This window comes from Petaurus breviceps, unplaced genomic scaffold, assembly GCF_028583685.1.
Source record: "Petaurus breviceps papuanus isolate PSGF00001 unplaced genomic scaffold, PetGlider_PUasm1.0 38, whole genome shotgun sequence".
Classification (NCBI taxonomy): domain Eukaryota; kingdom Metazoa; phylum Chordata; class Mammalia; order Diprotodontia; family Petauridae; genus Petaurus; species Petaurus breviceps.
In genome coordinates, this window is record NW_027186304.1 from 28,336,731 (window position 1) to 28,363,921 (window position 27,191).

Consider the following 27,191-nt stretch of genomic DNA (forward strand, 5'->3'; position numbering starts at 1 on the left):
CAGGTCAGTGGTTTTTCCCATGAGATATTTCACATTGCCTTCTATTCTTTCATTTGTTTGGATCTGTTTAACAGCATCTTGATTTCTCATAAAGTCATTAGCTTCCATTTGCTCCAATCTAATTCTGAAGCAATGATTTTCCTCAGTGAGCTTTTGAGATTCTTTTTCCATCTGGCAAATTTGGCTTTGTAAGGCATTCTTCTCCTCATTGCCTTTTTGAGTCTCTTTTGCCATTTGAGTTAGTCTATTTTTTAAAGTGTTCTTTTCCTTAGGCTGTTGACTCTCATTTCATAATTTTCTTGCATTGTTCTCATTTCTCTTCCCAATTTTTCCTCCACTTCTCTTATCTGCTTCTTAAGGTCCTCTATGGCCTGTAACCAGCTTGTATTTTCCTTAGAAGCTTTTGGTGCAGGAGTTCTGACTTCCCTGTCTTCCTCCTGTTCCATGCTTTGCACCTTTTTGTCCCCCAAATAGGAGTCTAATGTTGGAATCTTCTGTCTGCTTTGTTTCCTTTGCCTGGTCATGTCGCCCCTCAGTCAGTTTACCCCTGGGCTTTTTGCCACAGTAGGACTCTGCCACCAGACAGGGGAGCTTTCGTCCCAAACGCTGGGGTTTTCTCAGCTGCCGGAGGTATTAGATGGGTGCCCTCTCTGAGGTCTCCACACACTCTGGCAAGCTGGACACACACCCCAGGACCTCCACCCTAGACTGCAATCCAGATCCAAGCAGGTTAAAGCAAGAGCGATTACCTCTCAGACTGGTGCTTGGTCCCCCTATACTCTGCAGGCAGGAGCTGAAGCTGCCACATGGTGCTGGCGCCACGCACTCCCACTTACTGGGTCCCAAAGTCCAGACTGTACTGACCTCTTACTTTGTCCTTCGCAACTATGTGTTGATAAATCTGGAAATGGCTACAGCTGCTGCTGATCTGGAGTCCCTCCAGCAGGGCTGGTCAGGCCCGGCCTGGGGCTAAAGCCTAGGCATGAGGCTGGGCTTGGCTCTCAGAGTGCTGTGCTGGCTGATTCCTGCCAGCCTGCTGGGCTGTCCTCAGTGGGAGGTTGCTTCTCTGTGTCATTTTGTGGGTTCTGCAGCTCTGAAGTTTGTTTAGAGTCCCCTTTTTATATGGATTGGGGAAGGTGGAAGCCAGAGCCGTGGGGAGGCCCTGCTTCTACTCTGCCATCTTCAAGACTATTCACTTTAAAAAATAAACTTAAATAGGTGACATAGTGTTTGTACATTTTGTGTTATTTTATTTTTAAATGAAGTGAGAGGCAATGTATCCTAAAGGCCCATTGCTGCCATAATTGGTTTTGTGGTTAAGTCACTTATCCTCTACATTCCCTGGCAAACCAGGGATTATAAGTTTGAAAGATGGTGTATATCTGCATCTGTAGAGGAATTTTCTCCCTGGGTGCTGCAAACATGGATAAAAATCACAGGTATGGTTAAAACAACTAAAGTAATAGGTCACTCATTAATATTAAACTGTGTAAACTTAAACTTTGGTGTTTGAGGCAGTGAATGAAATTGTGTGTGGAGTAAATATTGGGAGTTTCAAATAATGTGGAATTTGTATTTGTTCATTGGGAATCGGGGCCTGGACTTCTTATTTTTTTGTTTTAGAGTAAAATTACGACTGGCTGAAATAATTGAGTATTTATTAAATATTTACTCTGTGCAAAGCTCCGTGCTAATTGTTGAGGATACAAATAGAAAAATAAAATAGTCACTGTTCTCAAAAATCTCGCATTTTAGTAGGAGAGACAACACATGGAAAGTCTTAGCTGCAAGTCAGATTGAAAAGCCCTGTGGTCTTTAGAGTACAGCAGCAAAGCAGATGGCAATGTCTTTACTGTTATTTTCGCTGATAAAAATCATATCAGTTTCTGATGTTGAGCCAGTTGATAGTGCCAAGGACTTTGGCAACAACAACTTTTTCCCCTGAATCTTCGGTTGCTGTGGCTTCAGTAAAAGCAAGGACACTTGCCAGGTTGTGTCTCCAGAAGAGCTGCACACACTAGGCTGAAGATATTGCCTTTCCTAAGGCTCTTGGTTCAGGGTCTTTGGCTGTCTCCGTCAGAGTCTTGAGGGAAGATGGTGATGAAGCAACTCTATTAAAGCAAGTTTGCACCTTTTTGGCAATTTATACTTGCAGAGAGTTGCCTAAAGTACCAAGAAGTTTTTTTTTTCTAATTAAAGGAGCCATCCCTTGACTTTTTTTTTCCTTTTTGGAGGGGGGATGTCAAGGTGGTTGGGATTAGGTGACTTGCCAAGGTCACACAGCTAGTAAGTGTGTTAAATGTCTGAGTCTGGATTTGAACTCAGGTTCTCCTGACTTCAGGGCCATTTACTGAGCCACCTAGTTGCCTCCCCCTTGATTCACTTCCTAAAGAGGCCTATTCACTGAATGGGCATTACATCACCCTATGGGAAAAAGCCTTTGCTTAAAAGGTCCAGGGTCTCCCGTTGCATCCTGGGCCATCTCCAGTCATCCTGACCAATATCTGGTCATTGGATTCAGATGACTGGAGGAGAAAGTGAGGCTGGTGACCTTGCACAGCCTCCCTTACTCAAATCAAAGTCAGCTGCAAATCATGTCATCATTTCCCTGGTGCCATGATCCTCTTCGAAAACTAAGGACAAGCTCAACAGGCAAGAAGTTAAGTGATTGGCTCAGGCTGTGTCAGAGTGAGTCAGAGGCTGGATTTGAAGCTGGGTCTCTGGCTTCCAGACCCTCTCTCTCTCCATTAGACCATTCTGCCTTTCTGTAGCTGATCATATTGAACAATAACTAAACGAGATCTGATGTCTTCAACATAGGGGCCACACTTCAGAAGTAAGTTATATTGGTACATGTGGATTAGCAAAATTGGCACATATTCTATCTTATCAGTACTTGAATCTAAATGCTCACCATAATTAGCCTCCCATTTAAGAAAACAAAAGATTTGTTCTAATGAGAAAATAACTCATCAACTGTCACTAATGAGCATCATGTAACATTTTTATAAATTATTGTTAATGTTTAAAATTCTGAAAGGCAGTGAGTATTTCTGAGTTGAAAAGCATAGTCCTTGTAGATCACATTTGAATGACATTCTAGTGATTCTATGTGCATTTTGTGAGAGATGGAAGACAGTAGTTGTTATATTTAGTTCATTCAGTTAGGCTTCATACAGTATAATATTTGGCAAAAGTACTGAGCATACTGTTGTTTCTTTTGTAGTTTGTCAGAACTCTACATTTTTTCCCCTTTTGATTTAATTTTTTCCTTAAACCTCTATCTTAGTTATTTTGGGATTGACTTTTCTATTTTTTGCTAAAGGAAATCACGTCATTAAATTACACCCACTGCTAGAAGAGCTCATGAATTATAGTTTTGAGAAGCTGAGTGTTAGAGTTAAAAGAGTTATCTACTGAAAGTATTTTTGGTAATTTTTCTACTGGAAACTTACTATATAAAGTTTAATTTATTTATACCATTGCTGTTATTTTCTGTTAAAATTCCTACAGAAAATGAAAAATTATTGAAGAATGAAAACTATGCAGTGACTCATGGGTTTTTCCTCTGTTATTCCTCCTTATTATGATGATTTTAGGGCTCATTCATCAAAGGATTGGTGAAGAATCACAACTTTTTATTATCCTGATAATATGCCATTGTATTAAGTCTGTAAAGAAAGAGCCCTTTCTTTTCTACTTATATGTTTCTGTTAATATTATCTGTTCTATTCTCCACATTTAAACACATTAAAATGCATATACATACATGAAATAGAAATAGACTCTTCAGGAAATTCTACCCCTTGATGACTTAATCCTGGCAACAGAAAAAACTTTATAGATTATCTATTGCAACTCCTTTGGAGAACATAAAACCTCTGTATGATAGCATTAGATAGTGCAGGGGACAGAGTGCTGGGCCTGGAGTCAGGAAGACTCATCTTCCTGAGTTCAAATTTGACCTCAGACACTTACTACTGTTCAGCTTTGGGTAAGTCACTTATCCCTGTTGGCCTCAATTTCCTCATTTGCAAAATGAGCTGGAAAAGGAAATAGCAAACCACTCCAATATCTTTGCCAAGAAAGCCCCAAAAAGGGTCACAAAGAGTTGAACATGACTGAAAAAATAACTAATAACAACACACACATATTTACATTCTATAAATCTAAAGAATTTTTTTTTTAATTTTAGAGGCATATAATTTTTAAAAAAATCTATTTTATTGATGATACATCAATATCTGTTTTTGATTTGTATTTTGGGAATGTTGGAGCTAGCACTTACAAAACCACAAAAATTGCATTTTTCCAGAATGAAATAAACTATTGTTCTCCATGTGAATCTGTATGTATGTGTGAGATTTTTAACATTTTAGATAATATGTGATTTCCTAATTGGAAGTTTAAATTCTTCTTGAAATGTATATTGATGTCACTAACTAAAATCTGCCCTTTTTTGTGTCCTTGACTTTTTCTGCCCTGCTTTAGGGGCCACAGACATAAAAACTACTCAATCTTCACAGTGGAAGGTTCTCTCTGGAACAACACATACGTCCATGGGATAAAATTTAGTTTATTTCCCCTCAGTTTTGCTGAGTCAGATCTTCCTATTTTAGAAGTAATGGTCTTCACTTCTATCCAGCCTCCCTAAATGATTTACTTCTACCACCTTTGAAAGCTTTCTTAAGCTTCCTTTTCCTCCAGGAACCTGCTGACTCTCTTGCCTTTTGAAATGTACTAGTGTGATGAAACCAAGCCATTTCTGTTGTTACAGGAATATTGGGAACTTCTTTATTCTGGCATTTGGTGTCAGTGAAATTTTAAAGAGATTGGTTTGTTATAATACTATATATTATTTAATTTTGTAAACTGTTTACCACTTGACGTGAAAAATGCATTGTACTTTTTGTACTTAAAAACAAAATTGAATGTTTCTTTGCTGGTTTAAAAAAACTTTTTTTTTTTTTTTTACAAAAATGAGGCAGTTTATCTGCATATGTAAACTTATTCCTAGTGAGAGAAAATGCTAAAATTTTCTTCACCTTTTTCAGTTTATTAGGTGGAATCTCTGATAAATTTCTACTCCAGGACCCTGAGTTCCTTGATAGAGTGAAGTAGTTAATGCTGCTTTTAGCCAGACTGGTTCTGCTAAGGAAAGGTGGTTATTGTTCTTTCTGTATTAGGATGCTGACTATAATGTACCTGAAGGGCTCGTTCAGTGGCCCCACGGGCATGTAATTGACATCTTAAACCCTTTCTTATTATCATAGGGAGAGGGGCTAGATTTGTGCTTTCAGTGGCATAAGGAACTCCTGGATGAGGAAAGGGACTCTAACTGAACTGGACCTTCTCTGCAGTTTCTAATTAGAGAATTGCCTGAAGCAAATAAAGGTGAAGTGATTTGTCTAAGGAACAGGGCTATTAAATGTCTGAGGCAAAACTTGAATCTTTGGCTTCTTTGGTCCAAGAACAGCTTTTCATCCTCATGGGATGTGTCACAGCTGCCTCTCATCATAAGAAAATATTACACTGAATCACAGATTTTTCTTGGATTAGAAATGATGACATATGCTCCTTCTACTCAGTATAATTTCACTTTGTAGTAATTCTGTGATGATTACTTTTAAAATTTCTTTTAATTGAATCTCCTAATGAAATTTGTTCTGAATTCCTTTGTATCCCTCCTAACACACCAGAGAGGGCCCAATGTCTTATCTAGATGAATGCCTGTCTTCTCTCTGGCTGTTAGATACCCCAAATCTTTTTCAGATAAATGCAGTCTTTAACTTGCCCTTCCTCTTGATGTAGATGTAAAATTGATTTTTTAGACCCAAGTGTAAGAGTTTACATTTATCTTCAATAATATTTATCTCATCAGTACACCTTTCTAGTCTGTTGATATTTGTGTGTACCACTCTATCATCTCTAATAATAATAATAACAATAACAATAATACCTAGCACTTATATAGTGCTTTAAGGTTTGCAAAGCACTAAACAAATATTATTTTATCCCCACAACAATTCTACAAGGGAGGTGCTATATTATCTCCATTTCACTGATGAAGAAACTGAGACTGAGAGAGGTTAAGAGACTTGCTGAGGGTGATATACCTAATAGGTGAATGAAGTTAAATTTGAATTTAGTTTTTTTCCCATCCTACTATACCATCTAGCTGCCTCTGTTATATTAACTTTCCCTCAACTATGTGCTATTTTGATAAGTATGCCATTTATTTCTTGGTCCACATTGTTAGCAAAAAATGTTAACAATCATAAGGTCAAGGGCAGAACCCTGAGGTGCTTCATTGGACAAGTCTTTCCAGGTTGATCATTAACCACTAAATGACTACTCACTGAGTTTGCAGTTCCAATCTCTTTCAGATTTATCCATCTATTGTCTAACCCACATCTCTCCATGTTTTCCACAAAAATAATGATATATTTTTGTCCAATGTTTTGCTAAAGTTTGTAGCTGTAACATTCTTCTCATCTTATTGACCTAGTAACCCTATTTTTTAAAGAAGAAAAATAAGACTAATCTAAACTGGTTTTGTTGAAATGCTAATTTTTGTGAGCATGATTTCTTTTCATGTTTACTAGCTATCCATTTAATAATTTATAATAAATTTTTGTCAGAAATAGAAATCAAATTCACCAACTGGTAATAGTTTTGCACATGGTATTTTCTTTTCTTTTTCTTTTTTATTTTTTTTAAAGCATTCGGGGTTAAGTAACTTGCTCAAGGTTACACGACCAGGTGTTTCTGGGTGGGTGCTAAGTGTCTGAGCCTGGGATTCTATCTCTAAGTCTTCTCAACACTGGAGCCGGTGCTCTTTACTCGCTGTGCTACCTGGCTGCCCCACACATGGTATTTTCTATACTTTGCCTTTTCTACCCCAATGATCATTTCTCTTGGTGGAGAAAACAAAAACAAAAGAAGGATTGAACAGTCCTTCCTTCTCTTCCTCATCCCATTCACCTATACTGGTGCTACTGTCCATTTTAAATTTACTTTTCCTCATTCTAACTAAAAAAATCATCTTGTTGTCATTAGCATTCTTTGCCAGGCTTCAACTCATTCTCAGCTGCAATGCTTCTGACACTATTTTTACAGCCCTGTGCTCCATCTTTGTGTCCATCCTCTGTTGCCCGCCCTTGCTTCAATCTTCTGTCTTATCTCAGTTTTAAAATTAGTTTCATTGATGGGTTCCCTGTGTATTCACATTAGTCTCTTTAGAGAATTTACCTGACCTAACAAAACTTCAGCCCCATCGTTTCTTTCCAGCATAGTTTTTTTGAGAAATCCCCATGCTGCATCTTTTCTTTGATTTTATCTCCTATGAATTTCTGGATGTTTTTCTCTGTGTTCTTCTTCTTCTAGGTAGTGGTATATATAACTTGGCATTCCCCTCCACTCTATCCCATGCCCCAGTCTTTTTCATTTTAAATTCCTTTTGATTATATTGACTTCAGACTAATACCTTTTTACCAGATCTTATAGATTTCCTCTTTCCCTAGCTGAGGGCCCATCATTCCTATATTTAAGCTGTGGTACAAAAATCCAAAACCCATCCACAAACATCATATTGTTAACTAGATATTCACCTCTTCCCTGATATATTGATGGGCTCTCTCTGTCATATCCTGCTTTATTCTAGCGATGAGAATGGGAATAGACTCTAGTAAGCACAAGTCTTTAAAGCATTCATACATTGGTCAATGTAAGAGTCTGTAAATAGTTTCTACATGCTTTACCATCCTTTCCCATTATCCTGGTTCCTCTCTTCTCTGTTGTAAACTTTACCTTTTTGTCCTTGGGTTAATATTCTTCCAGTCTTTCTGTCTCTTTTTCTCTTTCATTTCTTGTAACTGATCTGCTCTTCTTTTTCTGTGTTGGCAATTCCTGTTTTCGTCTGCCTCCAAAAATGTTTCTATTCTCATCTGCATTCTTCCTCCAATTTTTTTCTCTTTGTTTTCCACTTTATAGATTCAAAGAGATTATAGCTGATTAGAAAAGAAAAACAAGTAGACTTGGAGTATGGCAAGCTTATGTTCAAGGTTTTTTTTTTAATTTTTAATGTCATTCCTCCATTTCCTTTCTGCTACCTTTCCTCTTTCCCCAATCTACCTGGTCTCTTCACCAGTCCCAAGCCATCTGAGAAAAGTAAGGCATAGATATTAAAGCAGAAAGGTTGGGGGGAACTAATATAGTTTTTTTTAATCTCTGTGGCCTTGCACTAAAGGACTTAATTCTTTTTTTTTTACTGCTTTGTTCAACTGAACTGAACTTTCTAAGGTAGAACAGACTGAAATCAAAGTTTTATGTGGGTTCTCTTATACTCGTTGATCTGTTGTTCTGTAGGTGTCCATGACTTAATTGGGAACATTTGTCATTGTTGAACACCCTCTCCCTCCTTATCTTTGTATTTTCATTACACGGATTTTCAATGGCTGTCTTCCTACTTATTTGGCAACTCGTCTCCTTGCCTGGATTCTTCTACATGGAGAGGGTAATCTATGGTGTCCCCCAAAGATTTGTCTTGGGTCTCTTTTTCTCTCTCTATACCCTCTCTTAGTAAGCACGTCACCTTGGTACTATCATCCTCTCTAAGCCAATCACTCCTTGATGTATCCTAGCTGGTATCACCCTTTGTCTGTTTCTTGATCTTCAGGGCTGTATGAATGACTGTCCATTAGGCATATCCCACTGGAAGCTCATAAACATCTCAAACACAACGTGTCCAAAATAGTACTTGTTATTTTCCCTCTAAATCCCATCCTTCTTTCTGACTTCCCTTTTTCTGTTGAAGGTACCACTATTTTCCCAGTTCATATTACAACCTCAGAGTTACTTTCAATTCTTTATTCTTCCTTTTCAATTTCAGTTTTTATTAATTCTATTATAAAACATCCTTCTCATCCATCTCTTCTCCAGTCACAACATAACCATCTTAGGCATCATCACTTCTTGTATGGACTTTTATAGCCTCCTAATTGGTCTATGGAATACTCCCATTTTCCAGTTCATTTTCATATAGCTTCCAAATTCATGTGCCTAAAACCAAATCTGCCCTTGTCATTTTCCTGCTCAGGAAGTTCCATTGATTCCTATTTGCCTCCAGAATAATATAAAAATTCCAGTTTGATCTTTAAAGCTTTTCATATTCTTAACCCTTTCCCCAACTGATTTCATATTTACTCTTCCTCATGGACTTATTAACTGAGAAGCACCGTACCATCTCAATGCTTTCCCAGTTGCTTACATATATTAATATTATTCTAGCAATTCCATTGAACATAAACATATTCTTGAATAATCCATAACTTTATCATTCCTTAGTAAGATTGTATTCTCCTTGTGTACAGTGATTTATGCCACTTTTATATCTTCCATAGTGTTAGGAGCATAGTGATTGTCTAATAAAAATTTTTGGTTGGATAATTATGTCATTTTTGGCTGCTTTACTTTCACATTAAAATGTAAGTTTATAACTTAAGCTTTATCATGTCAACCCCATAGTCATAGATATGTAACCTTTTCAGCTATGGACACACGATAATTACAAGATAATATTAAGATTATATAAAACCCAAGGTAAATAAATAGATGCCTCTTTCCTTTGGAGAAATAATTAGCCATGACCATTCCAATAGAGTATATGAGAGCTTTATGGCAAAACTTAATGTCAAAAGGGACAGTTTGCACTGTCAGTTGCATTGAACTTATGCACCTTCAAAAGTCTTTAGTCTCTCTCTATATTGTAAATGACCTTGTAAATGACCAAGACCCACCACTACTTTTTCCTTCAAACCTATCCCTTGGGAATCCTAAAGAAAAGGCATGTTTCCAGGAGCAAGAATAGTCTATTAATTTATTCATCACTGATAGATATTAGCTCATTCATGGATGTTAAAAAATTCACTAAAGAGTCAGAGACGTACATAATATTCATGGAATTTTATGAGTCTTACCTCCCCCCATGATGTTACTTATGTGGGAAATAAGTGAAATAAATCAATGTTCTTTTCCTTTTGATCATTATATTTCTACTTTTCTTGGCAAGAAGACACTATAAATAAAATCCATCCATACCAATATTGAAAAGTTACATTACTTACTTATGAATTCTTCCTTTTGCACATAAATGGTACAGATTTAAATTTCACAACTATTTTCTTATAGCCTCTTGAGTATTTTTTGTCAGCTGGAGGAAACAGTTTGATTTTAAACATAGAAACAGGTTTAGCAAAGCAATTACTTATTGGGAGATTGAGATGACCTCTTTTTAAGTAGGGACCATGAAGGTTGGTTTTTTTTTTTCAGCTTTCACAAAATTTCTTTAAAATAAATCTGTCTAGAAAAGAGCAAAGCCTCAAATGTGTGCTGATGACTATCTTTTAGTTAAGTTGGGCTGATAATTCTACTTTGGCTCTACTTACACTTGCAAATGCTGCCTTTGGAACATTTCGTTCTCAGCCTATAGGAAGTTAAGAGTAACTTCTTCTTCAAAACTTTGAATCCCTACCTAAGGAGAGAATTATTTAAATGCTTATGATCTTGCTGCCCCCAGTCCTGGCCCACTGTCTGGGACAACTGGGTTCCCTCAGAGAATTCCTGGTCCCAGAGTGGACAAAATGCTTCTTTTTCTTTCATATAGACCTAGACAGTAAAAAACCCAGAAAATTAACAGGGAAGGTAAGTTAAAAATAGAGAAAATTAAAACTGTCATTTTGCAAAGATGTAAGGAAATTCTGCAGTTAACACTGTACTAGTTTGAATGTGGTAACAATGAAGTATTCTTACATCTGACCCATCTCTAATTTTTGTAGATAATTTTGATTGCTGGCCTAGTTAAAAATTTTGAGTATGTACCAGTAATTGTATATTTCCTCATTTATAGGTTATATACTGCTTTATTAATCATTTAAAATATTGTTAAACAGACAGAACAGATGTTTAAAAAGGATGAGATGAAGAGAAATGATATTTGACCCTAGAGCCTAGAGCCAATGGAGAGCCAGTGGAGTTTGATGTTGGGAAGTATGACATGATGAGATCTTGTCCTTCAGAGATATTACTTTAGAAACTAGTGGGAGACACTTGAGACCAATAAGAGATGATCGTAATAGTTTCGGTGAGAGGTGATGAGGGTCTAACTATGGTGGTGGCAGTCTGAGTAGAGAGTGGGGTACAGAGAAGAGAGATGTTGTGGAGGTAGAAGTATAAGATGTGGTAATTGATGATTGAATATGTGGGGCATGGGATAGTGAGGGCTGCAAGGATGGTGGTACCCTCAACACTAATAGGGAAGTTTGGAAGGGAGGCTGGCTTTGGGGAAAAGATAAGGTAAGGAATTCTTCAATGAAGATCTCAATACATCCATGCTTATTTATCCTATGTGAATTACATTTTTCTACTAAGAATAAAAAGGGAGGAAGCACTCTTACACACCAGAGTATACAACTTGTTCTCTGAGAACCCCTTATCTGGAAAAGTGGAGGTCAGCAGCATTCTACCCGGGGAGAGATTTTCCTAGTGACTGCCGCATTAGATGCCTGGAGAAGAGGTTAATTTATAGCTGTGCTGAGGCCCTGATTCCTGGTTCAGAAGTGAGAGGGGAAGGGAGATGTAATTACACACATAAAATCATGCAAAACATATTTTTGTATTAACCATGTTAGCAAAAGAAAAGCAACAAAGATGAAGTGAAAAAAATTATGTTTCAAACTGCATTCAGACTCCATCATTCTTTCATTGGAGGTGGATAGCATTTTTCACTGTAAGTCCTTTGGAACTGTTTTGGATCATTGTATTGATCAGAATAGCTAAGTCATTCACAGTCAATCATTGTACAATATTGCTGATTCTGTGTATGATGTTATTCTGATTGTGCTTACTTCACTTGGCATCAGTTCATGTAAATCAAAGTATCCTGCTCATCATTTCTTGTAGTACAATAGAATTCTATCACAATAATTTACCATGCCTTGTTCAGCAGTTCTTCAATTGATGAGCATCCCCTCAATGTCCAGTTCTTTGCCACCACTAAAAAAAGAGTTGTTATAAATTTTTTTTGTATATATAGGTCCTTTTCCTTTTCCTTTGATCTCTTTGGTATGTAGACCTAGTAGTGCTATTACTAGGTCCCTTCCATCTCTGAGACTGTATCATTAGGTACTTTTTAGAGTCTTTTTCCTGCCACTCAAGCCCACATATAATCCAGCCACCCCTATTTCATCTGTACTAAACATATTTCTAAAGTTGAATGTGCCTGGGAATAAGGTCAACCTTTACCCCACAGTGCATTTAAATAAAAAAAATACATCAATGAAATTGGGTTATCTACTGTTTGGGATCACATATTCATGTCCTCTTCCATTAGGCCAGAAAATTGAGATTTCTCATATTGAGAATATAAGTATTGATGAGGTATTGAGGTAAGGAATCACCAATAATTAGTAGTAACTGTGAAAGGTTTCCTGAAGAATGTAGTGTTTTTGTACTGTTTTGAAGGAAGTAAATAACATAATGAAGGGAAGCCATTTTGCAAAGGAAAACATGTCAAGTGCAAGAATTCAGGGTGCAGATGCACAAAGTAAAGCAAATGAACATATCACATTTGGTGGACCATAAGCCATTCAGATTGTTTGTTGCGATAAGAAACCTTTTCGACTGTGTAGGAGATAAGGAGAAAGCTTTAATGGGTATGATTTGGTAGAGGGTCCTAAAAACCAAGTCAAGTAAGTAGAAAAGTTGAGCAATTTTGGTCATTTAGGGAATTGACATGATAAAAATGGTGTAAAGGAAATGATAGCCAAAGCTCAGTTTTGAACTCTTAGTGGAGAAGACCCGTAGACAACTGGAAATATTACACTTCAAAGAGATCAGGGTTGGGCAAATTACTTTAGGAGATGTTTACCTTATAAGTGATAGTTACCACCACATGAATGAACAATCTCCTTCAAAGGAGAGGAGTACAAAGGGAGAAAAGAAGGACGTTAGAATTGAGATTTAGAAAATAGCCATAATTAACCATTCGAGAGGAAGAAGAAAAGCAAATGATGAAAAGAGACAACAAAAGAAAGAGAATAGTCAGAGAAAGGAGAACTGTAATTGTGTAATGTGTGGAAGCTTAATTTAGAAAAATGACTGAACCATTTAAAAAGAACTTTAAAAAATTCAACTTCTCAACTATCAAGATAAAAGGTAGTATTTTTTTTTTTTGAAATACAGCATTGGGTGGCATGTGTTCATAATGACTACTGGATGTAAAAATCAGTTTATTACCTGGTAGAGTGATGGATGGGAATGGAAGAGGAAAGAAAGCATATGAATTAGATATATATGCATAATCAGGTGCATTAATATTACTTTATATACTTACTTTTCTTGACTCCTTGGATATTTAATTCCAGTTGTATTTGCTAAATCTAAAGAGTTGCATTTTGGGGCAATCAAAAGTTTTATCTTATCAAAACAGTTCACCAGGAAACAATAGTTACTATGTGTTACATAGTGCATGTAGTGTTAAATGCAGCAATAATTAAGATAGATTGAAAGTATTATTTGTAGGTTATAAATAATAAGTATTTTGGAGACTGTCCTTGAGAAATGTGATCATTAAATATTGGGCCATATTTAATTTTTTATTTTGATTCAAATTATGTAGAGCAGGCAGAAAAGCTTTGGGCAGTCGCTGTGAAGTTATTCTGAAGGCAGAATCAAATTGAAAATGACAGATTGAGGGAACAGTTACAGTGGCATTAGAAAAATCTCTTGTCACTGAGGTCAGATTGTTAGAGAAATTGTTATAAACAGTTCTTGCTTATTTATTTTGTTTTTACAACTAAGATACAAAGAGCATTAAAATCAGAAGCACTGTACATTAATAAAGCAGTTTATATTATGGCACTTGATTACATTTGATAAGTAATCACATGTCGAATTTAAAAAAAAAAAACCTGACCAGATCCTGAAACTAGGTGACAAGCCTCCCATTTGTCTAAAGAGGTTAGAAATGATCAGAAATCTTTTTATGATCCTATTCTTGGTGGATTTCCATACCACAAGTAAATTTACCAAAATATGTGGAATGCTTTGCCACTGTTCCTTCTACCTTAGCTCAATGTCCTTGTTTTCAAACATAAGCTTCTTGTGAGTAGGGATTTTATTCTTTTGCCAGAGATTAGTGCCTTCCACATAGTAGATGCTTCATAAAAGCTTGTTGATTGATTAATTGAATTAGAGCTTATCTGACAAAGGCATAGGCATGGTGGTGGTTAGGTAGCAGAATTGAGTTCTGCCCTCTCACACCACTTTAAGGACAAGTTAGATTTAAGTTAGGGCCCTCAACTCTCTCCTGTGGCTCCAAGAAGCCGTAGCATTCCCAGCAGTCATATAATGATAAAACTTTCTTTCTTGGTATGGGGTAAATCAAATTGAGGCTCACAACAGACCTTTGGTAAGTTAGGAAGATATCTACCCCCTGCATGTGAAGACTTCTTCCAGGCAGAATGGGTAGATGAGAACAATTTTTTCCAAAAGCCAAGAAGGCAGTTGAAATGAAGATGCCAAGTCATCCATTGCTTCCTGGGCCATTGCCAGTAGTCTTGATTTCCGTCCTGCCAATTGGACTTTGATGACTCTGGAAGAGAGAGTGAAGCTGATGATTTTGTGCAACTCTACCTTAGATCTTTTTTATGCTAGAGTCAAGACATCACCCTATGAAGTCATTAGTCTGCTTTTGAAAATGAAGGGCAAACAACAATCTTTTTTTTTTAATAAGGTCCACTAATATTTAATAAATCCCAAACTGTAATTTTCAATAATTCTAGTCATGGGATTGTGTCTCATGGTCCCAATGGTATGCATGAGTTTTATATGTATTTGCTTATATTAAGCTCTCTGAGACGCAGTGTGCTGTACTAGACAGAGAATCAGCCTTGGAGTCGTGAAGGCACATCTGTGTTCAACATTTTGACTCTGAGGTTGGCTCTGTGGCACAATGACTAACTCCCTGAGACAGTAAATTAGAGAACAGTTGTTGATATGCAGTGGTAGAGATAATTGCCTCAATGAAAACCCCCTATATCAATAAAATCACAAATCTGGACCAAAATAGATAAAATTAATAAATAAAATAAATTTCATTCATTACCCTGGCTTTCACATTTAGGTATGGACACTTGAGGCCATGAATATTATCATTGCCCCTGTTCCTGGATCTCATCTCTGTAATTTGAATATTAAACATTTCTGCCAGAGTCTCTGCCTAGCTGTAGCTTAAATTCTATCCAGGAAAACAACATGTATATCCTTATACTAAACACTAAGTATATTCAAAATAAGTACAAAGTTATGGGATAGAGCATTATAATCTGGGGGATAAGGAAAGGGCTCATATGGGAGATGCCTACCCCTTAAACCGAGCTTTGAAAGGAATTGGGAATTTTTTTTAAATTTACTTTTAGTTTTTCAACATTCATTTCCCAAAGATTTTGAGTTACAGATTTTCTTCCCATCTCTCCTCTACCCCCTACCCCAAGATGGCAAGCATACTGAATAGCCCTTCCCCGAATCTGCCCTCTCCTATATCTGCCCCCCCTTACTTTCTTGTAGGGCAAGATGGATTTTTATACCCCATTGCCTGTATATCTTATTTCCTGGTTGCATGTAAAAAAAAAAAAACAGCTTTTGTTAACATTTGTTTTTAAAACTTTGAGTTCCAGATTCTCTCCCTTCTCCCCTCCTCACCCACCCCCAATGAGAAGACAAGCAATTCAGTATAGGTTATGCATGTGTAGTAATGCAAAACATTTCCATAGTAGTCATATTGTGAAAAAGACTATTTCCATCCTATCCTGCCCCCCATTTATCCTGTTTTTTTTCCTTTGACCCTGTCCCTTTTCAAAAGTGTTTGCTTCTAACTACTCTCTCCCCCAATTTGCCCTCCCTTCTATCATCCCCCCTCTTATCCCCTTCCCCCCTACTTTCCTGTAGGGTAGGATACCCAATTATTCAAATCGGGAGTTTTAAGAGGCAAAGGCGAGAAGGGAGGATATTTCAGGCATAGGGATGTGCATAGAGATGAGAAATGGAATATTGTGTAGTAGGAACAGAATTGTTGCTGTTATTTGTCCTTTGTTCTTGAAGAGGACCAGGATATCAAGCAGATGATGCCATGACATGCAAATGAATTGGATTTAAGTGAGGAAGGGATGTGCAGTCACCAGCCTCACTTTCTCCTCCGGGGCCAGCAGGGGTCAGTAGCCAGATATAGATCAGGATAACTCAAGGAGGAACAGAAAGACCATTATTGGAATATAAAGTGTGTGAAAGGGAGTTGTATGTAATCAGTCCAGAAAAGTAGATTGGAGTCAGATTATGAAATGCCAATCTGGAGTTTAAACGTTAGGTCAGAAACAAAACAGCAAAACCACACAGAAAAGGGGTGATAATCTGTAGGACATTAGCACAGTCTTCTCCTCTTCTATACCTGCTAAAACAGACCCTCTTCTTGATGTGGTCCATCCTGTTAGCAGGAAGGGACCTTGAAGGAGGCATTTGTAATAGTCATTTTTCCCATTTTTGACCAAGCCTCTCCCTCACCTTTCAAAATATGTAATTAACAGATTACTGTTAATGCCCTCAATGCAAGCAGCAATTGGACTCAACTATTGTCTATGCCATCCAAAGACCAGAAGCACTTCAGTCCTCATACCCAGCTTTATACTTTTGATTTATTGATTCAATAAAGGTGTCTAGAAATTGTTTATATCTAGTTTACATATTTGATTGTCACTCAGAAGCATTCTACCTGATAAAAGTACCAGGGTATAGGATATCATATTAATTATGGTAATTGATGTGAGGGGAGGGGTACGTCCTCTCCCTCCACAATTTGTCCAGCACAAATTGTAGGCATACAACTGGTATTTGAATTGAATCAAATTGAATATTGCCTAGTTTTCTACAAAGAGGCTTATATGCATTAAGGTTTGAGTAGGCTAAAGAAAAATATAAAGTTCTCAGAGGTCATATTTTACATAAATAACTTTATAAAGGTTTATGTGACATTCAAAGCTGTAGATTTATCATACAGTCTTGGCTAGAGATACACAAAGAAAATGCACAAATTTTGGTGTGATTAAGTATATGGACCAAGAATTCCAAAATGGAGAGTATTCATCTCTATTTATCTAATTGAGAACCAAAATTTTTCCTGCAGCAAAATGTAACCACATCTTACTTGCTGTTTTGTCAGGGGAAAAAAAAAAACCTTATATAGAGAATGAAATGTTAAGTCAGGTTTTATTACTTTTTTGTGATCATTGTCTTTTCTGAACTTTAGCTTGGTATATTTTGTGGGGCTTGGCCAAACGCATGTTTAGTTAGTTGGACATATTTATCTAGAAAAAGCAGGTTGTGTAATAAAGCCCCATTAATTCTAACATCCCATGTATGAAGTACTGTGTCAGCGGAGTGAATATTCACACTGATCATATCATAGACCCTTTGGTGTATGCAAGAAAATAAGGTAATGCCATTAGCTCAGAATAGAATTGTACAAAATTATTCCCTCAAGATTTGGGGAGGCCAGGGTGGTTTCTATGAAAAAGATGTGGGGATTTTAATGGACTACAAATTTAGTCGGAGTCAGTGCTGTGATGTTGCAGCCTAAAAAGCTAATTAATATAATCTCAAACTTCACTGAAAAGAATAGCAGCACTTAGAAATAAGGGGACAGCTAGGTGGTACAGTGGATAGAGTACTGAGCCTGAAGTCAGAAAGACTCTGCTTAGTGAGTTCAGCTCTGACCTCAGACACTTAATAGCTGTATGACCCTGGGCAAATCACTTAACCTTGTTTGCTTCAGTTTTCTTATCTGTAAAATGAGTTGGAGAAGGAAATAGCAAGCCACTCCAGTATCTTTGTTAAGAAAACCCCAAAGGGGGTAATAAAAAGTTAAACATGACTTAAAAAAATGACTGAACAGTAATAAGGAAGTTAAAGTTTTGCTTTTCTACTGTCTGCTGCTCTAGTGAGAAGGCATTTAGAAGAGCAGACAATAGTTCTATGTGATACATTATTGGAAAGACATAAACTACACCATTCTAGAAGAGGGCCATCATGATGGGCTATGTTCTGTGAGGTCAGGAGAAGGAAATGGAATATTTTACCTGAAGAAGAGAAAACTTAAAGGAACATGATCACTGCCTTCAATCACTTGAAAGGAAATTCCTTTAAAAAATTATTTAGTTTTAGTTTTCAACATTAACTTCCATTAGTTTTAAATTTCTTTCCCTCTCCCCCCCCCCAAGATAGCATGTAGTCAGATATAGGCTCTATGTATACATTCCTATTAAACATTTTCACATTAGTCATGTTGTATAGAAGAATTAGAACCAATGGGAGTAACCATGAGAAAGAAAAACATAAAACAAAACAAAAAAAGGAAAATAATCTGCTTCAATTTGCATTCAGACTCCATATTTCTTTTTCTGAATGTGTATGGCATTTTCCATCATGAGTCTTTTGGCATTATTTTAGGACCTTGCATTGCTGAGAAGGACTAAGTCTATCGAAGTCATTACACATTGTGGCAGTTACTGCGTACGATGTTCTCCTGGTTCTGCTCACTTCATTCAGCATCAGTTCATATAAGTGTTTCCAGGTTTTTCAGACATCCATGTGTTCATCATTTCTTATAGCACAATAGCATTCCATTGCATTCACATACAACAACTTGTTCGATCATTCCCCGATTGATGGGCATCGCCTCAGCTTCTAGTTCTTGGCCACCACAAAAAGAGCTGCTATAAATCTTTTTGTACATGTGGGTCCTTTCCCTATTTTTCTGATCTCTTCGGGAAACAGCCCTAGAAGTGGGATTACTGGGTCAAAGGGTATGCACATTTTTATAGTCCTTTGGGCATAGTTCCAAATTTCTCTCCAGAGTGGTTGAATCAGCTCACAGCTCCACCAGCAATGCATTAGTGTTCCAACTTTCCCACATCTTCAACATTTACCATTTTCCTGTTTTGTCATGTTAGTGAATCTGATAGGTGTGATGTGGTACCTCCGAGTTGTTTTGATTTGCATCTCTCTAATCAATAGTGATTTAGAGCATTTTTTTCATATAATTATAGATAGTTTTAATTTCTTCCTCTGAAAACTACCTGTTCATATCCTTTGGCCATTTACCAATTGGGGAATGATTTGTATTCTTATAAATTTAACTCAGTTCTCTATATATTTTAGAAATGAGGACTAGAATCAGAGACACTAATTGTAAAAAAAAAAAAAGTCTTCCCCAGTTTTCTGCTTCCCTTCTACTCTTGGTTGCATTGGCTTTGTTTGTGCAAAAACTTTTTAATTTAATGTAATCAAAATGATCAATTTTGCATTTCATAATGTTCTCTTTTTGGTGATAAACTGCTCCATTCTCCATAAATCTGACAGATAAACTATTCCTTGCTCCTTTAACGTGTGTATAACACCAGCCTTTATGTCTAAATCTTAAAAGGGAATTTCTGTGAAAGGATTAGAGTTGTTATGTGTGTTTGATCCTGAAAGGCAAAGCCAGGAGCAACAGGTATAAGTTGTAAAGAGGCAAATTTGTTTGAACTTTTTGGTTAATACTTAGACTAATCCCAAAGTAGAATGAGCTGGCTAAAAAAGTAGATTTTCCCTCATTGGAGGTTTTCAAGTAGAGTCTGGATGCCCACTTGTTGGGAATATGATAGTGGGATTCCTTTTGGGTATTAGTTAGACTGTAAGGCCTGTGAGATCTACTTCAATTCAGAGATTGTATTTATCTATCTATGGGAGTATAAGGGACTTTTGAGATAATCATATCTAACCTAATTTTGTAGATGAACAAATTGAGACCTAGAAAAGTTAAGTGACTTGCTTTAGAAGAGGTTGAAAAGTGATAGATACATTTAAAATATACTTTCTTGTCAAATTTTAGGCTTGAATCTAAAGGTCCCAAAATCCAGAGGGAGAATTCATACCTACCATAGCCTTCAGTCACTTCTTAATTTATTTTTGGCAGATGTTATAAACATTTTTTGTGTCATGGTTTCCTTTGGCAAGCTAGTGAAGTCCATGGATTCCTTCTTTGAACAATGTTTTAAAATTCATTAAGTAAAATATGCAGGATTACAAAGGAAACTACTTATATGGAAACATAATTAGAAAATTGTTTTTCTAAAAGTTTATGAATGTCTCACTTATGGGATAGGAGGTACTTTGGAGTAGAGTCAATACTTCTGTAGGGTGGCCCAGTAGATAGAGTGGTGGGTTTGGAGTCGGACCCTCAGCACCTACTAGCCATGTGACCTTGGGCAAGTCACTTAACTCTGTTTGCCTCTGTTTCCTTATGTATAAAATGAGCTAGAGAAGGAAGTAGCAAACCACTCCAGTATCTCTGCCAAGAAAATCCTAAAAGGGGTCACAAAGACTCAGACATGACTGATAAAAATAAATGACAATGACAATAGCTCTGTACTCTTCCCATTGGAGTTAGGAAGAAGACAGATGTACAGTAAGTGAACAGTGTGAGAAACAATTGGACAGAAGTAGAAAGCTGTGCTGAACTCGCTTTGATCCAGTGGAAATTAAGCCAGATTTTAACCCTTGGTGTGCTTCAACAGGACAAACCAAAATCGATTAATCAAAAGAAGTCTGGGGGCATTAGTCGGGCGTCCCTATTCCTCCATTCTCCTCATTCCCTCCCCAAAGTGCCGTGTCAGGGAGGGGAGAGAGGGAACAGCATATTGGTACTTCACAGGCAATAACTGATTTGGCTGATGCATCAAATTTGTTTAAAGCAAGTTCAATATATACTTTAATTGTTTAATTATGATGATTTGTTACCTTAATATTAGCCTTTGACTATTTTATGGCAAAAAGTTAGTAAAGAACAAAACCTATAATCATCTTTATCAGTCTGTAATCTTTCCCTGTAGGTTCATTTTAATCTTAAAATTTTCATGGCTCACAATCCTCAGACTGTAAATGAGCGTAATACATTTAATAAATCTGATCACTCTATTGTTAGGCTATAGAAATAGAACCCTATGCTGGATATGAAGTAGTTGTTTTTTCCTTTGATTATTTCTTTTTTCTTGTCTAATGTAGCATCCCATCTTCATGTTTTTTTTTCCTTTTCAATGGAGAGGAAATTGTATTGAGTGGTTGGGTCTTCTTTATTTTCTTGCAGAACAATCAATCATGACTACGGAATCTGGATCTGACTCTGAATCAAAACAGGACCAAGAACCAGAGCACCAAGAAGCCTCTGGACAGCAGGGCCAAGCTGGGGCACCACCGCAGCCACCAGAGCGGCAGCCCAGCGAGGAGCGCCAGCAGGCACTGGAGCAGTTCTCTGCAGCAGCAGCACATAGCACCCCAGTGAAGAAGGAGGTCAGTCTCCGTTCCATGAACAGCTCCCTGTACTGCATCTTCTAGTACTCCACAAATGTGGAGAGGTTAGAGTTGTATAGGTCACCTCTTCTTCCACAAAAAAATAACCCCCAAACAATTAAGAATATTTATGGTGCTTATTTTAAGTATTTCATAGAAGACTTGATATCTTAAAATTAGAAAGAAACTATGAGGGACCATAATCTGTTCTCTTCATATCTCCAGCAGGCAAAAATATATTATATTCTATCCTAAAAGCCTTCATGGGGTGGCTAGGTGGCACAGTGAATAGAGCACCAGCCCTGAAGTCAAGAGGACCTGAGTTCAAATCCAGCCTCAGACACTTAACACCAGGGGAAAAAAAAAACTAGCCATGTGACCTTGGGCAAGTCAACCCCAATTTCCCTACCTTCCCCCCTCCAAAACAAAACAAAAACAAAAACAAAAAAAAAAAGCCTTCAAAAGTTAGATTTCACCAACTTTTTTCCTTTTTCATATCATCGTTCAACAAGAACCCTTGCCAAAAACCTGGACTGATGATTCCTCTATGTGCCTCTTTTGATAGGAAGGAAAATTCCCCTGCTTGTATAAGTCATTCCTTCCCCTGTTTGTATAAGTTATCAGGTTGTACCAAATACTACAAAAATGAGCCCAAACCTTTCTCGTTTCTTCTCCCAGGTATATCGTTTAAGGGTTTGTCATTTGGATATCTTCTTGTTGTTGTTGCTGCATTTGAGAGTTTCTTTGATGGTCGTTGTTTGAGGATCATAAATTATAAAAGATGAATGAATACATATTTATAAAGTATTTACTGTATACATTCCAAGCCTTGGGTCAAGCATGAGATATTGAAAAACAAAAGGAAAGACAGTGTTTAGTCTCAAGAAACTTACATTCTTACAGTAAGACTTGAGGCAGGCAGAACCCCCAGCAGGCTATTGCAGTCATCCAGGTGTGGGGGGATGAGGACCTGCACCAGGATCGTGGCAGTGTCAGAAGAGAAAAGGGGGCATATGCAAAGGTGAAATCTACAGACCTTGGCAACAAACTGGATATGCGAGGTGAGAGGTGGTGAGGAGTTGAGGATGCACCTAGGTTTTGAACCTGAGGGACTGGAAGGATGGTGTTGTTCTCTACAGTTTATGTGAAAGGTAGGAGGGAGGAAGGATTTAAGGGAAAGACGGGAGTTCCATTTTGGACATCATGAATTTAAGATGTCTACTAGACATCTGAAAGGTGGGTGGAGATGGGAGATTGGAGGTCAGGAGGGTGATTGGGGCAGGATTATTGCACTCCATATGTAATAGGGAAACTGTGGGGGAGAGTTTCAGGAGAAAGATAATGAGTTTAAGATGTCTACTGGGCATCCAGTTTGAGATATCTTAACAGGTAGTTGTAGATGAAAGATTGGAGGTCAGCAGAGCGGTCGGTGCAGGATAAGGTGGATTAAAGTGAAGTGTGGCTTCATGTAATGGGCCAGGTGAAACCAATAGACAACAGGACAGTGGGGGCTCCAGCATGCAGGTTCTGACCATAAAAAGGTTGAGTCCCTTAGGACATAATATCTGGTCTGGCCAAGATGCAGGCAAGAGAAAGTTTTCTGTAGCTCCCTTTTCTCCATGAACACTTACAGTTATGTTATTTTATATATACATATACATGTATATGTGAACATACACACATGCACGCATGCACTTAACACACATACACGCAGACAATTCTCACTTTACATAAGTGGACTTTCCCACAGACAAACATAGAGCATTTATTACATAATGTGAATTATCCCCTACCTACTACTTCACTGAGGTTATATAATAAAGGCATACACAAACTAATACCATTAACACAAGTCTTAATGTCCGCAAAAGCAGACACATTAAATACTGCCCCATGATATTAAATAGAATTATGAAATAAAATGTAAAGTTAATCACAAAGTATGCACAGCAGTCCACACTAAAGTTACCTTAGGTGTGCACTACATTGCCCCTTCCCTACCCACTGTACCTAGCCTTGGTCTCTGGTGTTTGGCTGTGCAACATTTTTTTATGAAGCTATTGAGACATTTGAACAGATTCTTTTTTTCTTCATATATGTGATGATAGCAAGCAATATCGTCCTCAACTGGTCTTTGACCTTTTGAAAATCTTGAAATATTTGGATCCATTTTTTCAATACAAGAAAAAAAGTTCACTCACATGATAAAATGCTTCTGCCAGCTGTTTTGTTGTGAACCTTTTTGGTTTGACCTCAGATTCTAAAGTTTCTTCTTCTTCTGAAATCTTTGTAGCTAGTGGCTCAGTCAGTCAGGTCCTCATTCAATAGTTCTTCTCCAAGATACTCAATCGACTCTTCCATATCATTCTCAATTTTATGGAATGGAAACTTCTTTCAGAATATTTTTATATAAAGTTGAATTTGCTTAATGTGAATTTACATAAAGTGAGAATCATATATGTGTATACATATACACATATACATACACATTTTTATATGTGTGGGTGTGTTAGTATAGGCACACATGTATATATACACATATATTTGGCTATGTATAAATTATTATATGTATAAATTAGTAGGAAAGTTACTTAATCTGTATTGGAGAGAACTAGAAATCTTGTACCTTATAAAGGCCCACCTCTTTCATTAGTGAGTAGAATAACTAATTTTTTTGTATTTATGTTATGTGGAAAAGCCTATTTCAATATATATCTCTGATTCAGATATAGTAGCTCTAGAACAGAGGTTCCCAAATTTATTTGGCCTACTGTACCCTTTAAAAAAAATGACTCAGTGTCCCCCTGGAAATCTGCCTTTCTTTAAGCCTTTAATGTTTTTTTTTTTTATTTGTGCCACTTCAAAAAAATACAAAATATATTTTTTAAATGATGCATCTTAAAACATTTATTGTAAATTTGTTCTTTCCCCCCCTGCATTGAAATTTTTATGACACAAGAAAACAAGCCATTATACCAACATATTCCTGTCAATGCATGCTGGACTTTCCAACAATGTGTGCCACGCTCACCTGCCAACATTTGCTTGTTAAGACCTGTCAGCAGTCTTGACCACTGATGAGTTATAACTTGCATTTTGTGTGTTTATTTGGAAAATAATGTATTCACTACAGCTTCAGCTGTCACAGAATAGATGAAACATGTATGAATGGTTTTTCAATATTTTCTACTCTTGCTTCCTTATGCTTCCACCACCCCCTTATTGTTATTCAGTCCTCTAATTGCACCCTAAGCTACTACTACCACCACCCCCACTACTGTTCCAGCATCCCCCAGGAGGCGATATCACCCACTTTGGGAACCTCTGTTATTCTATGATCCTCTAGTACTTGTTTCATCTCCTTTCAAGTTTTGAAACATTGCAGTGAGAGTATATAATCCACTTGGAAATTTTTGTTTGGGAGGTTGTAATACAATTTTAACCAGTTATTCAACAAGTATTTTTTAAATACCTACTATGTGCCCATACAGTAGGTCTTGAGGAATACAAAATCCTGTTCTCAAGGAAACGACTTTCTATAAGGGAGAAAACCTCCTTATACATATAAGTATAAACCATATGCAAAATAATTGCATACTGACTTCATTGGAACATTAATAACTAAGGGAGGGAGGCATGGAATCAGGAAGTGTCTTATGCAAGGGGCAGCAAACATTTGGCTGACCTTTAAAGGGAGCTGGACAATCTAAGAAATAAAAGTGAAGAAAGAGTGCATTCCAGGCATGAGGAGGCAGCCTGTGTAAAGGTAGAGATGACGAATGAAATGTTGAGTAGGAGGAACCACAAATAGATCATTTTGGCTACAATGTTTAAAGTTCATGAAGAGGAGTAATACATAATAACCTTGGAAAGGTAAGCTGGAAGCATATTGTGAAGAGCTTTAAAAGATAAGTTAGCATTTTATCCAGCAGCTGGTAGCCACTAGAGTTTCTTGAGCAAGATAATAACATAGTCAGGTTTATACTTTAATAGATGAATAGGAGAGAGGAAGAGTAGAGGCAGAAAGACCTATTTAGGAGTTATTCCAATGATAGGTTGATAGAGTAGGTAAATGAGGTCTGACCTCGTGGTGGGGGCAACATGAGGAGAAAGAAAGGATGGATGTGAGAGGTATCATGGAGACAGAATTGACAAAACTTGACTATTGGTTTGACATAGCTGGTGAAGGAGAGGGAAGAATTGAGAATAAATAGCTACAAGACTGTGAGCCTGAGTGTTTGGAAGGATGATGGTGATCTTGACAGATATAGGGAAATGAGGACAAGAGGTGGGTTGGCAGGAAAAGGTAGGAGATAATGAGACTTGTTTTAGACTTGTTGAGTTTGAGATATTTGCGGCATGTCCAGTCTGAAATTTCTATTAGGCAGCTGGGAATGTGAGACTGGGACATAGGAGTGAGATTAGTGCTGGATATATGGAACTGGGAGTAATCCATATAGATATAATAATTTTATTCATGGGATTTGATGAGATTGCCATCAGAGAAAGGTACAGAGACAAAAGAAGACAGTCCTGGTCAGAACCTTACAGGTAGGAGACAGGGCATGGATGTTGATCTAGCAACAGAGACAGAAGAAGCAGCCATACAGATAGGGAGAGAACCAAGAGAAATCAATGTCATCAAAACTCAGAAAGGAGAGCATATTTATGAAGAGAGGACAGAGGGGACGATGAGTAATTTTTGTGTTTTTATGTTTTCTTTTGTTTTGTTTTTTTGGAGGGGGGAGGGCAGGGCAGTTGGGGTTAAGTGACTCGCCCATGGTCACACAGCTAGTAAGTGTGTCAAGTGTCTGAGGCTGGATTTGAGCTCAAGTCCTCCTGACTCCAGGGTCAGTACTCTATTCACTGCACCACCTAGCTGCCCCAATGCCTTTGTTCGGAATGTGTGTTTATTAAATATTGTTGTGCTTTCCAAGTGAGGTCTTAAAACAGTTTTGATTTAAAGTCTCCATATTGGAATCTTTTGGATGGTTCAGATAATCACATGATGGTGATGATGTTGTAAGCTTGGAAAGAATTTTGGCAAAGAACTTAACGCAATTGACACAGTTACTAAGCTTCCTCAAGAGTTAGTATATGTCTCACTTCAAAATAGAGAGATTGTATCAGTGAGGCATTCAGGAAGTCACAGTGCAAGAGTACAAGATTAAACAGCTAAAAATAAATATGAGAAGCCAACTGTGAGAATTCATATTCTGTCTAATATTAAACAGCAACACATCTGGGAGGAACTGTGCAACCATCTTCTTGCAATGTTTGGAATTGGTAAAATGTTTTTGAGATTCCCCATCATGCCTTGAATTATCGAGGATTGAGAGCAGTTAGCATAGATGTTTACTATAGACTTTAGAAAGTGACAGCAGGGATGGCTAGGTGATGCAGTGAATAGAATGCTAACCCTGGAGTTAGGAAGACCTGAGTTCAGACACTTAACACAAAAACTAGCCATGTGACCTTGGGCAAGTCACTTAACCTCAATTGCCCTGCCTTCCCCCCTCAAAAAAAAAAGAAGAAAAAAAATGCAAGTGACAGCATCCAGTGTTCCATTTAATACCTAGGGGTGGGTTAAATTTTCATGTTATTCTATTATCTAAGTGGAGCAAGGTCAGCCCCTCGATGCCAACATGCTTCTTCAATGTATGTGCCATCTTATTGGTTCCTTGTTCCCAATGATTTGGTCTTAGATTTAAGAAGCATGTTACTACTATCTTTTCCTCAAGCTTCATCATTTTTCT

At 37.3% G+C, this 27,191-nt stretch overlaps 1 protein-coding gene across 14 annotated transcripts in view; it reads left to right on the forward strand.

Annotated features, from left to right (window-relative positions):
* EPB41L3 (erythrocyte membrane protein band 4.1 like 3) overlaps positions 1-27,191 on the forward strand; it is a 193,347-nt gene that overhangs the window by 52,044 nt on the left and 114,112 nt on the right. For all 14 annotated transcript variants that reach the window (XM_069099675.1, XM_069099676.1, XM_069099677.1 and 11 more), the window contains exon 2: positions 21,233-21,435. In XM_069099675.1, the coding sequence (XP_068955776.1) occupies positions 21,233-21,435 (203 nt within the window). The remainder of the gene's footprint in view (positions 1-21,232; positions 21,436-27,191) is intronic.